This window comes from Fukomys damarensis, unplaced genomic scaffold (genome assembly GCF_012274545.1).
Source record: "Fukomys damarensis isolate Sample0158 unplaced genomic scaffold, DMR_v1.0_HiC HiC_scaffold_16, whole genome shotgun sequence".
Taxonomy (NCBI): domain Eukaryota; kingdom Metazoa; phylum Chordata; class Mammalia; order Rodentia; family Bathyergidae; genus Fukomys; species Fukomys damarensis.
In genome coordinates, this window is record NW_022900928.1 from 26,855,779 (window position 1) to 26,872,151 (window position 16,373).

The window sequence follows — 16,373 nt, forward strand, 5'->3', positions numbered from 1 at the left end:
TTTTTTTTTTTTGGTACCGGGGATTGAACTCGGGTCCTTGCGCTTGCAAGGCAGGCCACTGAACCGCTGAGCTAAATCCCTGGCCCCTTGGAATTCTTAGTATACTCTGGATATATTAATATCCTTCCTTCTGAGACATATGATTTTAAAATATCTATTCCCATTCTGTGAGTTGCCTTTTCACTCCGTTGATAATGTGCTTTGATGCACAAAATTTTAAATTTTGACGCAATTAATCTATTTTGTTATTATGCTTTTGATGTTAGGGCTATTTTGATGATGTCAAATGTGATAAGCTTGGGCTAGAAGAAGTATATCAGCTCATATAAATAGAAAGTCCAAGGTAGGGCTGGGGATTTAGCTCAGCAGTGCTGCTGCCTGCCTTGCAAGCTCAAGGTCCTGAGTTTGATCCCTGGTCTCCCCGCCCAAAAAAAGTCCAAGGTAAACCTAGATCTGACATGACTAGATCCAGCAGTTAAAGGATGTCATCAGCATTCTTTCATTTTGTAGCCTTTCTCCTGACTTTCTGCGGGGAAGTTCCTACATTTTCACTTAAATTCTTTCTAGAAGTACCAATCTCCATGACCTCACAGCTAGTCAGCTAGGAAAAAGAAGAGAAAACCTTTCTTGCTTGTCCACTCTAATTGGTTGTCCCTGAATCAATCACTGGCAAGGGTCTGGATCAATACTCTGATTGGTCAGTTCTGGGTCAGGAGACCTGGAATGAACAAGATTATCACTGAATAGAGCAGAGGCTTCAGATAGGAAGAGGTGATCCACAGGCAAACATTCTTCCCCAGAAGGGATCTGGGGATTTCATGGGCGGGCAGGGTCAGGAAGCTCTGCTTGAAAGGATACCCTTCACCTTAGGCTTCCTGTTCTGACCATGCAGCTAAGGAGCAGAAAGAGCCTTTGTGAAGCCCTATAACTGGTGGGAGGGTGAGTCTGGGGCAGCCTGGATGTAAAGGGCTGGATTCCCCTGCCACCTGAGATCCTCCCTCCCCCAGCCCTGCTGTGTTGTGGGGAATGACAATGTGGACTGTAGGTTCATAGCCCCATAGTCATGCCTTCTCCCTGTGCCACCTTGAGCTAACCTTTCTGTGCCCTGGTTTCCCCATTCTAAGATAAGATGGAGATTTTTTAAAAATCAGCCTTGCCTCACAGGGTCCTTGTGACTTGAATGGGGTAATGCCCACTTAGCATACAGCAGTGTTCAATCATTGTCTCATCATTTCTAGTAGTTTGGGCCTCTTTTCAACTACAGTACACTGGCAGCCCCAGCTCTGGCTCACCACCCTCAAGGGCCTCACCCAGCCTCTGTCCTCACTGTTCACTCTTCTGAAAGACGCTTTGCCTCTTTGTGTGCTTGATCATTTCATTGCCACCTCCTCAGGGAGCCCTCCCTGCTTGCAAAGCCACCCCTCCCAAACTAGGACCTGTGGAATCAGGCACTGATGTTTGTCTCAGTTTATGAGTCTTCAGGCACATGTCCCATGTCCACCCTGAGCTCCTGAGGATAGGACCTTGTTGGCCTTCTGTCACTGGGTTTTCAGGAGAAGTCTGCAGCTGTAACTGTGGAGATGAGGTGGGCCAGGGACAGAAACAGCACCAGCCAGGGAGCAAAGGAGCACAGCTGGTTGCATGCAAGGAACAGGGCTGGGAATAGAGAAGTCAGCCAGCTGGCAGGTTGGCCTTTATCTTCAGGCCCTAGGAAGCTATAGAGGGGCTGAGAAGGGAAGTAGGGAGGTCAGATTTGTGCTGAGCAAGGGTCCTTGTGGTTCCAGAAAGCAAGTGGACTGACAGATTTAAGAGTGACATACAGCCAAGCATGGTGGCACACACCTGTAGTCCTAGCACTCAGAAGGCTGAGGCAGGAGGATCACTGTGAGTTCGAGGCCAGCCTGGGCGCCATAGTGAGTTCAAGGATAGCCTGAACTACACAGAAAGACCTTATCTCAAAACAAAACAACAAAAAAGAGTGGCATACAAATAGGGCTTGGTGATTGATGTGAAGTGGGGCCTCAGTTTCCTCCCAAGCAAAGGCAATGAGCGGACCTTCCCCCATTGGCCTTTCTATGGGGAGACTAGAAGAGAAAAGGGACCTGGCCTGGACATTTTCAACAGCTAATAGAAATATCACCCATGTCATCACCTGCAATCATCCATTCATACTCTCAACCTATCTCCACCCCAGGGTAAGGTCCAGATCAGGCCCAAGACGTCAAGACTGCAAGCTGAAAGGACAGAGCTGGGTTTTTGCACCCTGAGAGAGCTAGGGATGAGGACCAGGGCACAGACTTGCTGAGCTGTGCTGATGACACGTCTGGCTCCCTCAGGCAGGGTGAGCCTGGTTCTTCCGCCTAAGAAGGCCAGATTCACAGTGCTCTCGAACAGATGGCGCAAAGTTCCTTCCTGTTTTGTCCTCCTCAGTTATGCCTTGCAGAGACCCAAGCTGGGATATAAGGGAAGTGACCATTAGGGACAGTGCTGGGCACCAGACACTGGTGCCACTGGAACTCCACCCTTCAGCAGCCTTGTGTCTTGAGGATGCATAATCCAACTGCCCTGCCATCCACACCAGTGCCCAGGTGGCTGCACTATCTCAGGGCCTAATGCGTCTCTTCTCTTGGCCTCAGTTTCTTCTGCAGAAAAATGGAAGAAGTAGGAATGGGTAAAGGAGAGGAGAGGACTTCCCAAGCTCTAAGGCCCCCTCCCTAGTGGGAGCAGGTAAGGCCTGCTTGGCCCTGGTGGACACAGTGAGTCATCCTTTTGGATGCCTCCAAGTCCCTGGCTCCCTAAGCCATGCTCTTGCTTCCCCAGCTGGGGAAATGGGCTTGGGGATGGGACACAGGGGTTCCTGCAGGATTGCAGCATCCTCTTGCCTGCTCTGGGCCTCTGCTTTCCATCTGTGACCTGTAGGCTGGACTAGGGCATCTTTGACCCACCCCACCACTATTTTTCCTAGCGCTCTGGCTATCAAGGCCTGTGGACCGGTACTTTGAGGAAGGGTAGCAGACTGCTGTGAGCCTGGCATTCAAGCCCCCAGTTTAATGCTAACCCTAACTAGCTCCCAGAGCTGCCTTGTCCATGCCCAGGATCCCACTTTATGTCCTATTTTCTCTGACCTAGACTCTAAGCAAATCAATCCATGCTCCATGCAACAGCCCAGTGGACCTCCTAAATCCCAGACTTGATTCCTCTTCTGCCCTGGCTTAGAAACCACCAAGACCTCTCTTCATCTAATACCCAAAATGTAAAGGCCAGATGTGTAGCTGGCATTTTGTGGGGACCTGGCTCTGATACCCTCTCAGTCTCTCCTCTGTCAGCCCTTCCCCACAACAAACATTGCAGATGCCCCAGGCTCTCCTAGCTCCAGCCGGTCTCAGCCTAGAGCACCTTCCCTTTCCTTATCCGTACCCCACCAAGGAACCATCTCCTCCAGAGAGCCTTCCTTGTTACCCCAGGCAGTGTAAGGGCCTCCTCTGTCTGACCAGAGACTTTGACTTCCATCTTCACCTGTCTTTCCCAACTGAGTGTCCTTAAAGGACAGAACCTAAAGCCCAGAGAAATCTTTGCACATTGCAAGAATCCCTGAAAATGCGTATCAGATGATGGGTGAATGGGTGGATGAATGAGTAAAGGTGGCAGGGGAGACCATTTCTCATGACTTTAGCCATTCGGTAATAAAATTATGAGCAATACAAGGAGATTGTGTACAGTTATGGGCAATACAAGGAGTGCCGGCTTCCTGTCAGATATTGGGCTCATCAAGTCCATTGATTCACTTGAACCTCCAATAGTGCTGCAATTGTTCATAATACTTTATAATTAGAAACTCTGAGACTCAGACAGAGATAAAGTCATTTCTCATAAGCTGCAGAGCCAGGACAGGACCAGGTCTGTTGGGTGCCATGCTTTGCAGAGGAAGCAGTGAGGGGTGGCAGAGAGGTACAAATTCCAGGAATGGGTCTTTAATCTAATTGCATGTGCTGGTACGTGAAGATCCCTGGGTGTTCCAGGAGTGAATCCTCACACTGAATCCTCAGGGCAATGGCAGGGTCAGCTTTACCCTGTCCCCCTCACCTGCTCCATCGTCAGCCTTTCTTATTCTGTGTTAGAAATCACTGATTTTTTTGTTGTTGTTGTTTTGTTTTGTTTTTTGGTACTGGGGATGAAACTCGGGTCCTTGTGCTTTTGAGGCAGGCGGAACCACTGAACCAAATCCCCGGCCCATTGATGTGTTCTTGAACCAATGTTGTGAGTTAGGCAAAGATACAATGGGTGATCAAAAACTATGGTGATATTTAAATTTTAGAAATTGATCACAATACATTGCCAGTAATCCCCCTCAAAATACACCCCCGTACTTTCAACACAATTAGCCTACCGTTCTTGCTACTTTCTAAAGCAGTTCTTGAAGTCCTTTCCTGAATGTCTTGCGAAGTGTAATAAAAAATATGGCGAATGTTGTTGCCAGTGTAACCCAACAGAAAGGCGGGCTCCTAAAAACTTAATGGTGTGTCCTCCCGCATTTACCTTGTTCACCAGATGTGGCACTGTGCAACTTCTGACTCTTCCACAAAGTTAAAATGACGATGGAAGGTAAATATTTTCAGGATATCAAGGCAGCCATGATAGTGCAACTAAAGACACTCACAAAAGAGGACTGCCAGGGCACTTTCCGGGCAGAGTCCAGAGCCTATCCAGGAAGCTACAGAGATACTCCCCTTCCCCAGCCCTGCACCAGCCTCAAGTAGTGCTCAGGATGCCAAGCCCCCAGCCACTTGCCTGTTCCTTCACACCATGATCTATTATGTCAAGTCACCTAGGAGGTTTCCGTGTGGAGCTGAGATGGTATGCTCCTGGTCCCACTTGCTAGCCTCACCAGGAGATAGGAGGCCCACTACTCTTCCCTGAGCTGAATGGCTCAGAGGCTCCCTGCTCTGCTCTGGGCTTAACCACTTGACCTAGAGATGTGAGATGTGCAGAGAGGAAGTGGAAGCTCTCTGGAACCCTGACTTAGAGGAAGGAAGAGGCAGAGCTGGGCAGGCACGTGGTTTCAAAGAAGAGCTTTTGCTGAGAGGGGAGAGGTGGGGAAAGGGAGAGTAAGCTGGGAGAAGGAACCAGCAGCGCTGGTACTGAGGAGAGGAGGCGGAGAAAGAAGAGGAGGAGCGGCATGGAGTTCTGGAGGGCTGGGGATGGGGAGGTGGAGAAAAGGAGGAGCTGGGTTCAGTAGGGGACAGGAAGTTGAGGGCGGTCCTTTTTTTAATGGTAAAAAAAATGTGTATTTAGAATTAGCCAGCTGGATTCAGTTTAGATGATCCCACTTTTGTTGGCAACATCTAAAGCATCACAATCAGGAGCCAGTCGAACATACGCCTTCTCTCCAGCAAACGTTATTAGGCTATTGACCTGAGCCATGTCAGTCACAGAGCTTCCTCACAGCTCGTCTGAGCTGGTGCTTGTTGGCCTTGACATCCACAGTGAACGCAAGTGTGCTGTTGTCCTGTCTTTCATGACTGACTCCGTGGTCAGGGGAACTCAATGATGGCACAGTGGTCAAGCTTGTTTTTCCTGGGCCCACTCTTCGGAGGATATTTGGGCTGCCTCTGGAGCCACCGTGTCTTGAGACAGAGGAAGGTGGGTGATGTGCAGATCTTCTTTCTGTGGCTGTGGGTGCCTTTCAGCATACCTTCTTGGCCTTCAAAACTTTTGCTTTGGCTTCAGCTTTGGGAGGATCAGGAGCTTCCTTCTTCACTTTCAGTGCCATCTTGGTTAAAAAAAAAAAAAAAAAAAGGTCTCCCAGCGAGAGCAACCCTTCTGAAAGGCTCTCTGCTTGGAAGGTGGAGTGGAGGCCTGTCAGGGTTGAGGGTGTAGGGCTCACAAGAAAGATAAAGCCAGCACTTAGAAGAGAGGGGAGGGGAGACCCTCAAAGGGTTGGGGAGCCAGCCAAAGAAGGCAGTGACCTGGTCTGTGAAGCTGCAAGCACAGCTCAGTCATGTCCTCCAGCTGCACAGCACAGAGCAGTCTTGTGGCACCATGCACAGGACTGTGAACAGGCCAGCTGTGCCCAGAAGTCTCATGCCCTGGGGCGGCTGTCCCAGAAGGCTGGCAAAGAAGGCAGAGAAGCCAGGGAGCTGCTGGGCCAGGAGAGGCAGCCTCAGAGGCCTGGGACAGAGTGACTGTGCAGGCTGGAAGGCTGGGAGCTTTCAGCAGGGCAGGACAGACAGAGAAGTGAGGGGCCCAGGGAAGCCCTCAGACAAGGTAGGAGGGAGCCCAGCCCTGCCAAACCACCAGCTGTTCGTCCCATTCAGCTGGGATCTCAAATCTCAGATGCAGCCAGGTAGAGGCAGCCCCAGGAATGGTTTAAGAGCCTTTGGCCTGCCCGCATTCCATCTCTATCTGATCCTTGATGATATTTAGTATGAGTACAAACTGCCGCTTTCTATATAAACAGCACTGAGTCAAATCCCCTGTGACCTGGCCAAGTTTCAGCCCCTAAGCCTCTCGGTGTAAACTCTTGAGGCATCCCTGGAAATTCATTCACTCGTTCATTCACTTAACATATATTACTGGGCACCTAGATGAGCCAGGTATTGTCCTAGACACTACAGATGCATTGATGGAAAAACAAGAAAGGCCCTGCCTGGCGAAGGTTTTATTCGGTCAGTGGGAGAGACACAGTAAGCAAGACAAACAAACAAACAAATAGAATAGAATAGTTGTTAAAAGATGATACACACTAAGAGAAAAATAGCAGACATAGAAAGTAGGAACCTCTGGTGTGCATGTGTGGGGTGGGAGGCGTACAGAAGGCTTTGTCACATCCACAGCAGGAGCCACCTGTCACCCTCTAACATGCCACATTACACACCGAACCTGCAGCTGGCCCTGCCTTTGATCCTTTCCTCCCAGACCACAAAACCCCCACCCACAAAACCCTGTTCCTCTCACAATAGGCTGGCCACAAAGGAGACCTCAGCCCACATGGCTAACCTCTGAGGGTGAGGATTGGGGGTTTGGTGGAGGCAGCCCTAGGAAGTTAGTATGCTATGGGGCCCCCTATTTCCTCCTTTTGAAAAGGAAAGAAGAGATCAGGTCCTCCTCAAAGGTCCCACGCAGTGATTAAGACAAGCCAAAGGGTGGCAAAGGCTCTTATCTCAGGTTGAGAAAGAGTTGTAGCCTCCTGATCTTGTGCCGGGCATTTGGGCTCCACTGCTGGGACAGGAGCGCTGGAGTGACTGGTGGGAAATAAAGGCTAACTGATGAGTGGTCTTCGAATGGTCTCTTCCAGGCTCTGTGGCCCCCAAAGCAGGCCAGACTGTGTGACGGAAGAAATGACAAGCAGCAGATCTAGGGGCAAGGTGTGATGAAGAAAATCCCCAGGAAGCTGTCTCAAGATGAAATGAAGAGGCATGGGAGAGAAGTTGTGGGAAGCGTGCAAGCAGGGGCCAGATGTGCCCTGCCAGCAGGGCTTCTGGGGCCTCCTTCTCTTACAGCAGAGTAGGAATAGCTCTGAGTCAGATGACCCCAAGACCTCTCTGGCCTTAAGGGTGCAGGACTCAGACACGTGGTTCTGGGGTCCAGTGGGATGTTGTGTCTCTGCCAGGTGGACTCAGGCCCCAGACCGGTCAGAGCAGGAGCCAAGATAGGGAGGGGCTCTCTGAAGTTCCCTCCACACTCACACCTTACCCGTTAGGGTTGTGGACAGTGCCTAGTGCCTTCGAGCCTCAGTGTCTGTGAAATGGACAGGATCATAACCCACAAGAAAGACTCAGACAGTGTTGGTGATCTGTTCTTCCTCATGTCAGGGCTAGGGGACTCAGGCAGGTGCTTCTCCTGCAGGCTTTTCCATCTTTCCCCTGATAATAGTCTCTGTCATCAGTCAAGACAAAGATTTTTTTTTTTTTTTTAATTTATCGAACCAGGCAGCACCAAGGACAGAGCCCTGGGACTCACCTTTTTGGACTGGATTTGTTCCTCCCACTTTTCCCTGGGCCTCTTGGCCAGGAACAGGAATCTCTACTGATTTCTGAGGTCCTAAAGGCAAAGCAGACCATGTCCCAGGTCCTAACAAAGTTGGAGAAGGAAGGGAGACCGTGTGACATCTATCCATTTCCTATCCTGTCTCAGGCCACTGTTCCCAAGAAACAGGATGTCACGATGTATTCACCGTGCTTCAGCAAGTTTCTGATGGCTCTGACTTCAGTTTTCCTGTGGGGAAATGTCACCTGTCTTCCCCAGCACAGACTATCTTTCTTCAGCTCTGCAGCCTGGCTCACAACTGACTCACTGAACAATTCTCCGGCCTTCTCTAGCTTGTTTCCTCCTGCGTATAGTGGAACAACACATCCCATCCCTAGGCTGTTTAAGAACAAATGAGACCCTGGCACAAAAACAGTTAGTTCCAGTGCCTGGTACTTTCTGAATAGCCAAGAAACTAGCATCCAGTGCCTTCAAAAAACAAGGCTCAGAGAAGTGAAGCAACCTCCCCTGGTCACAGAGCAAGTGGGTAATGAATCTAAGACTGTAACCCAGGTTTGCAGCTTTCTATTTGTCCTGCTCAGGAGCTACAGAGATGGCACAGTGGAAACCTCATGGGAAATGAACTGGTTAGGGGCCTTTCTCAGCTGTCCCACGAGAACTGATTCCTACCTAGCAGCCCCTCTGTCCTTGTGCCTTGTGCTGGCAGCCATCAAATATATGGCCAGCTCCAGCCTCCCATTCAGAGTTCTGGGACCAAAGCTGTGAGCCCAGGGCTGAGGAAAGAGGAATGGAAGATACAGGTTACAGATCTACAGGCTTGATTCCAAGTAACAAAAAGGGAATTTATCAGCTACAAAAAGTCCAGTAGAAGGTCAAGCTTCAGGTATTATTGATGGAAACATTCTCCATGCTGTTCTCAGAAAAGTGTGTCCCCACCTCTCTCATCCTTTGTTTTAATGATGAATGGGGTCTTCCCTGGTGATATCTTGAGTACCTAGGACAGACCTTGGCACATAGTTCAACTGGCTGCAGCAGCCTTAGCCTCATCTCTTACCAGCTTTACAAACCCAATGGAAACCCTGTCTTGTTCCACACTATCCAGCAAAAGCCTCAGAATTGACTTCCAGGCACCTGGTAAAGGTGGCTCACCTCTCCCCAAGGCAGCCACAGGGCCTGAAGAACCCACTCCTCTCTCCTTGGCAGGCCAACCCTTTCCCAGAGCCTCAAGGGAAAGGAGGGGATCCCCCAAAGGAAGGCTAGGAGGCGGGGCAGCCATCAGGAGTGGGAGTCTGGGAAGTGTGTGGGAAGAAGCTGCAGAGAAACAGAACAATGACTGCTTGCAGCAAGGCACCACCCTGGACCCTGGCCATTACTTCCCGCCAAGGTCTGGAGCCTGGTCTGAGAGGAAGGGCGGCTCCCGGAGGCACCAGCGAGGAGCAGGCTCCTTCTCAGAGGCCAATCTGAGTGGCCTCCTCCCCAGGGAGACAGAGGTCCAGGAAAGCCTGGGTCCGGGCAGGGAACAGGGCCACCCACTCTAGCTCTACTGGGCAGAGGTGCTGCAGACCGGGGAGACTTGAAAGTGGGGTTCCAGGGGCTCCCTCTCAGCTCTTCCACAGTCCCTCCCTGGTCTCTGCTCTCTCCCACTGCACCTCAACCCTGTGCCCACCAGCTCCTCTGTGGTCCCCAACCCTTTCAGTCACATTCCCCAGACAGAACTCTAGCTAACTCTGCCTCGCCTCAGTTTCCCATCTGTAAGGTGGAGACAGTATTGTGAAGAGGAGACAAGATGCAGCATGGAAGACTTTTTACTAATGCTTGGCCCCTTGTCAGTCCCAGTAAGTCTGTGTCTGGGGCAGATGGGAGCACACTTGCAGGCTACTGTCACCTGGCATGAACCAGGGGCTCCGGAGATGCAAATTCCCTCTTTGCTTGTCCCAAAGAGAAACCAAAAGAAGGGCCCCAACCCCCAAATCCCCCAAAGCAGCTGCTTCCCTTTCTTTGTACTCAAAATGGAGGTTTCACTTCCAGCTTTGATTCCTGTTGAGCAGGAGGAGAAGAGGAAGTGGGAAAGGAGAAGAGAAAGCAGATTCTCTGCCCTCCTGGTCCCCTCCTGCTTGGTTGCCTGCTTCTGTGACCAACCTGATAACAAAGGTGGGACCAGAAATCCAGGTGAGGAACTCTGCTCCTGCCCACTGTCTTCTAGGTGCCAGGGAGGCACTGGCATCAGAAGCCTGGCCTCAGGCTGCCCTGAGGTGGGCTCCAGTCAGAGGGCATGCAGGGCCAGCACTGCGAAGATGGTGGGTACCATAGCTAACCTTGTTTACCTGACTCAGAAAGCATGGGTGGCTAGCCCCAGGTCACACAACAAGTTGGTGGTAGATCCCAGCCTGTCTGACTCAGCGAAGGAAGCTGGGTCTTAACCCCTGTCATCCTGTGTCCTTACTGCTCAGCTCATAGACCAGGGGCCCAGCAAGGGGACTCCCGGGCTCGGCTTCCCAGCAGGCAGACAGGCCAAGGTTGGGAAGCCTTTCACCAGGTCCAGCCGCATCTGGCCCAACTGAGAGGCAGTGACTCAGGCTTCCAGATCCTGCCTCCAGCTGACAGGCTCCCTCATCCTCTCCAGACATAAAGGCCTTGTCGGGGCAGGCTGTGGGGTCATCTAAAGGGCAACCTGAGACTGTGGCAATTGAATAGCCCAAAGAGCTTTAATTCTGTCAGTTCTTCCTTGCATCTAAATTCGTTCATTCTGCTGTAGAACTGACCTCACGGTTATCACCTGAGCTGAGGGAAGGAAATGGGCATAGATTGTCCCCCAGAGGGTAAAGGCTTTGATGTTCTTGCTGATGGTAACCTGGAGCGGAGGTGGCCATCCTCCAGGGCCTCTACCTAAAAGGGACAGGGTTCACTTCTGGCCTCGGCACCAGGGTGAGAATCTGAGTATAGGGCTGAAGTTTATCTGGGAGCAGAACCTAGGAGAAAGGCTGAGGAGTGGTCAGAGAAACTGAGGCTAGGAAGCCAGTTCTGGGACACCTCCTAGAGAGGCGCACAACAGGACCGCGGCTGTTGGGGCTGTCCACTGGCACCACCTCATGGCCACAGGTCCTCAGTGCAGGGAAGACTCCAGTCCCAGTGGCAGCAACTGAAACCACTCAGATGTCTAACCCAGACCCACCTGTGGGCTGACACCTCCAGGAAGCCTTTAGAGCCGCTCCCATTCCTGGGATAGACAGTGACCCATTCTGATGGGAGTGGCCATCCTGAGCACCAACAAGGAACTGTTCTGATTGCTCCTGGAATCCAAGAGTGTCTTCAGCATCCCACGGGGTGAAAGGAGTTCTTGCTCCCTGTGGCCATCATCCTCTTACCACGCTGGTGCACAGTGCGACCACACTCTGAGCCACCCACGGCTCAGAGGACACCTGGGCCTCCATCTCCTGGTGTTATGTTCTTTCCCTGCACCACCCCATCCCCACCTGGTTGCCTCAAAAGCAAGTCCTCCCTCCTCTGGGTCACCCTCCTTCACTGCTGCCTCCATCCTGGAGCCAGCCTCTTGGGGACAGTGAAGAGACACCTGTCTCCCTCTGATTGTCCTGATAGCTCCAAAGCCTGATTTGAGTAGGGGTCAGGGAGGACTTGGCACAGGCAGGAAGAATGTCACTCGGATGAAGTCTTGAGAGTACTCCCTACACATTCCTTGTGAGCTCTGGGCCTGCCTTGGGGAAAGGGCAGTGACTGCCAACTAGGAAATGTGCAAGAGGCTGATGACATAGAGTAGCTGCTCAGTAAATATGGAGAAAAAGAACAAGGAGAGAGGAAGAAGGGGCCTACATAGTGAGTACCCAAGTGGATTGCCACATAGAGACACGGAGAGATGCGTGTACTGATGGATGAACTGTGTAATGAAGGAAAGAAGGAAAGATGGGAGTGAGTGAGTGACTGGGAAAATGAACGCGGCTCTGGATGTTACACTCACGTGACTGATGAGAAGACAGAGAGGGCCGAAGAGAAAGAAAATGGCTGGGCCTATGTGGCTGGCCTTTGACCTTCTCTAGTCCTCCTCACTCCTTCATTCCTGCCTTTCCATTGCTGGGGAGGGGGTACGGTTCCAGGAAAGACTCCCTTTCTCTGCCTTTTCTCCGCCTCCTTATTCCTCCAGGCCCAGTTTCCGTCAGAGTGAGGTGTCAGGGGTGGCAGGGAGGAGTGGCCCCTGTGGAGACTATTTCAGTCAGAGACAGCTCTGCCAGGAAGCAAAGGAAGCTGTCTGCCCGTCCATGACTGGAGGTATTGCCTGAGGACAGGAGCATGGGGAGCCTCAGCCCTGGCTTTCCTTTGCTCCAACACGCTTGGGCCCACTGACCTGCTGTGGGACAGGAGGCTGCATGTGAGTGTCACTGCATCTCAGGGCCAGTATGGGTTAGGGTGGAGTAGGTGGCTGGACACAAGGGGCTGTGACTGGACAGCAGGCAGACCTAAAAGAGCCCCAAGAGTGGGAGACCCTGGATCCCAGCTAGGGGATCAGACAAGGAAGAAAGGTGGGGTCAGGAGCTTGGTGGACACACAGGGCTTGACAACGGAGATGATGAATGGCACTGTGTGAAGGGAGCAGCACCAACGGGGAGGCTGGAGAGGGCGTCTTCATCTCTGGCTGCTAGCTCCATATGGCTGTCTTGGCATCTTAGGAGCAATATGATGAGAGAGAAAAGGCAGCAGCGTGGGCAGAGTGGAGCAGACCTGGCATCCTCGCGGTGAGCCTGGAGCGCTAGGCAGCGGTCTTGAACAGTGGGAACAGGAATTGGGCATTCTCCAAAGGCAGAGGACTGGGGAAGGACGTGGTCAGAGCCACTGAGCCTCCTGGGAGCCTGGGTCTGAGCTGGCCCAGGACTTAGGGCCCAAGAGTGGGTGATGGATGTGAGATGGTCAGGGGTGGGGCCAAGCAAACCCTCCCTAGGGCAGCCCCTGCCAGGAGCTTGGATAACAACTCAGACTCCAGGGTCCCTAGAAGGCAGAGGGGATGGGGAGCCAGATGACAGCCGGTCTTGCTGTTCTGGCCCAGCCCTGAGGTGTGCCCAACAGGCAGGTGGGCAACTCAAGGATCCCCTCCTGTAGACCCTACCTTCTTCTAACAGGCAGGGAAGGGCTTCCCGGAAGGGTCAGACTTGCCAGGAAGCAGAAGAGGAAGAAAACAGAGGTCTCCCAAAGGAAGATTTAGGGACACTGCACCCTTCCGCCCACAATGGTCTCCTCTCAGAGTCCACCTGCTCTACCTCCCTCCCCACCTGGGGTCTCCTATACCTTCATCTTTCCTTGGCAGTCTTCCTCTGAAAAGTCCCTTGCATCCTGTGGCTCACAATGATCTCCCCTTAGGGTGACGTATGTAACCAACATCTACATCTACAGACTTCCCTATGGCCTCGGGTGTCCAGCAGGCAGCTAGGAGATGTCTGGTGGAAATGAGAATGAACACGTGAGTGAAAGCGCAGCCTGCGCGAGTGAGCGTGGAGATGCTCGAGTGACCTTCCTTCCTCTGCCCGTTCTCATCTTGCCCCCGCCCGGATACACTGCAGGGACCCCTGGGCCTCTCCTTCCCCTCACCAAGACCACCTCATCTCAGCTGGGCACAAGGCACAGGCTGAAAGCACATCAGGGATCTCTGATAACTGAAGGCGATAGGGGATGTGGGGTGCAGACAGAGACTCCAAACCTTACCATTTGGTCCAGAATTCAGGTAAAATACTTTCATTAAAATAAAATTTTAAATTGGGAAGAATATTTTTCCCTCTAATATAACTTTTTAAAAATTCTATAGCCTTACTTAGCAGGTATATTCACAGTGAAGAACAGTTAACACTTGTCCTTGTGCCTGGCACTGTCTTTACAACAGCCTTATAACAGGTACCACAGTAACCCACTTTACAGATAGGGAAACTGAGATACGGGGGTAGGAATATGCCCAACAGCTCACATGTGGGAGGGCTGGGCATATAGATCAGAGTCCATATACTTGGCTTCAACCCTCTACTACCCTCTGAGTGCATTTTCACAATTTTCCTGGGCCTCAGTCTTTCCCATATGTAAAATAGAGCAAGAGACTGATTGGACTCATTATACCCAAAGCTTTGTCCTACAGGTCCATTGGGTTGACAGTGTAAAGTAATTCCCGCTAGGTATCACTGATGTGGAAATGTCCCTATCCAGGAGTATTTATAAGATTCAGGAGCCAGACTTAGGCATTTTACTGTTGGATCCCCCAAAACTCAGCCTGAGCTAATGAGAGGTGGTGTAGGTGTCAGATGCAATGGCATGGTATTAACTGAGCACCTGCTGAAGGTCAGGCCTGTGACACATTTTACTGCTGAGAACAGGCAGAAAAGGGCATTGACATGGCCTGGGTTGCTCAGCATGGTAGTGGGGCAGCCAACACTGAGCCCAAGGCTGCCTAGCTCTAAAGCTGCCCTTGTAAGCTCTACATCCTGTGTCTTCCCTAAGCTGCCTCCTCTGAATCAAGTGACTGGGTTCTGGTCCCAACTCTGCTTCTAACTCACTAAGATTTGGCAGTCCCAGCCCCTCACTGTGGATTTCCATCTCTATAACTCTGTGGGGCCTGGCATGTGGTGCATGCCTGTAGCCCCAGCACTTTCAGGCGGGAGAATCGCCATGAGTTGGAGGCTAGAGATCCTGTCTCAAAACAACATAAGCCTGTGGGGCTTTGTCTCTCCGTTTGCCCTTGGAGAAGCTATTTTCACTCTTGCCACCAGGGAGCACTGTGGAGGAACATGGCCCTACTAGACTGCTGTGGTAGCTTCCTGTCATTTTGAAGCAAGTCTTAGGGAAAATACAGTCAACTCCTTGTCCTATTTTACAGATAACAGGCCTGCGGCCAGAAAATGAACCATGGCTTTGGAAGGTGGAGTTCAGGCTGCTGAAGTGGGAGCTGCCTTCAGTGAGCTCGCAGTGTGTAGACCATTTATACGGGCAGAGGTACCAGGGACCCGTTGGCCCTGGACCCCAGGCCTGGCTGTGAGACTCAGAGAGACACCAAATCTACTACTTTTTCTCAGGAGGTCCTCAGTCTATGAAAGACAGGCAGACTGACCATGACTACAATTTCCATCTCCCCTCCCCACCCCGCAAGGAGCTCAGGAGCCCTTCATAGCTTGTTTTAGTGCTTCTAACCACGTCACATCCCCGAGAGCTGGGTGCCACATTCCTCCCCTTTTTCAGATGGGGAAACTGCGACTCAGAGAAGGTAGATCACTACCCCCAGGTCACATAAATAGTAAGTAGTAGAAATGTGACTCAAACCCAAGCCTACCTACTTTCATTAACAGAAGAGACATCTGACCAGAGTTTTAAAGGATGAATAGAAGTTTACTAGGAAGGCTGATAGAAAATGCATACTGTAGAACAAAAGTAAATTGAATCTCTCCCGAAGTTGAGCTTTATTGTATTCTAAGTTTCCTTGAAATTAGAGCTGTGTGAGGATTCCATGGTGTGGTAAATATAAGAGATGAAAAAATTGATGCCCCAATTGTTCAGCTGCGGAGGTGAGGGCCCAGGAAGTTGTTAGGGCCTCCTTAGAGTGTCAATAAGCACGTCACTAACAGACTGTATATTGTTTCCCCAGCCTTTCTGGTTGTAGAAAGTCCAGTTGGGCAGTCATGGAGTGGGGCAATAACACCATTCAGGGCTTGAGCGTGCCCCCCACCACCTGTGTCTACCAAGAGGACTTCAAGCGCCTGCTGCTGCCCCCTGTGTACTCGGCAGTGCTGGTGGCCGGCCTGCCGTTGAACGTCTGCGTCATTGCCCAAATCTGCACGTCCCGCCGGGCCCTGACCCGCACAGCCGTGTACACCCTCAACCTGGCCCTGGCCGACCTTCTGTATGCCTGCTCCCTGCCCCTGCTCATCTACAACTATGCCCAACGGGACCACTGGCCCTTCGGGGACCTCACGTGCCGCCTGGTGCGCTTCGTCTTCTATGCCAACCTGCACGGCAGCATCCTCTTCCTCACCTGCATCAGCTTCCAGCGCTACCTGGGTATCTGCCACCCGCTTGCCCCCTGGCACAAGCGTGGGGGTCGCCGGGCTGCCTGGCTCGTGTGTGGAGCTGTGTGGCTGCTGGTGACAGCACAGTGCCTGCCCACAGCCGTCTTTGCCGCCACTGGCATCCAGCGGAACCGCACCGTCTGCTATGACCTGAGCTCGCCGGCCCTAGCCACCCGCTACCTGCCCTATGGCATGGCCCTCACGGTCACTGGCTTCCTGCTGCCCTGTGCAGCCCTTCTGGCCTGCTACTGTCGCCTGGCTCGCCGCCTGTGCCGCCAGGATGGCCCTGCAGGGCCTGTGGCCCAGGAGCGGCGAGGCAAGGCAGCCCGCACGGCTGTGGGT

The 16,373-nt window shown here is 52.0% G+C and overlaps 1 protein-coding gene and 1 pseudogene across 3 annotated transcripts in view; one reads left to right on the top strand and one right to left on the bottom strand.

Moving 5' to 3' along the window:
- Nucleotides 1-16,373, top strand: part of P2ry6 (pyrimidinergic receptor P2Y6) — a 25,109-nt gene that overhangs the window by 6,288 nt on the left and 2,448 nt on the right. Inside the window, exons 1-4 of one of the 3 annotated variants that reach the window (XM_033764208.1) lie at nt 12,291-12,731; nt 13,351-13,450; nt 14,849-14,937; nt 15,611-16,352. In XM_033764208.1, coding sequence (XP_033620099.1) covers nt 13,424-13,450; nt 14,849-14,937; nt 15,611-16,352 — 858 coding nt within the window. In that variant the 5' untranslated portion in view covers nt 12,291-12,731; nt 13,351-13,423. Of the gene's footprint in view, nt 1-12,290; nt 13,451-14,848; nt 14,938-15,610; nt 16,353-16,373 lie in introns of those variants that run through there. The other 2 variants (XM_010603250.3, XM_010603252.2) reach the window with 2 other exon arrangements.
- Nucleotides 5,063-5,909, bottom strand: LOC117286317 (annotated as a pseudogene).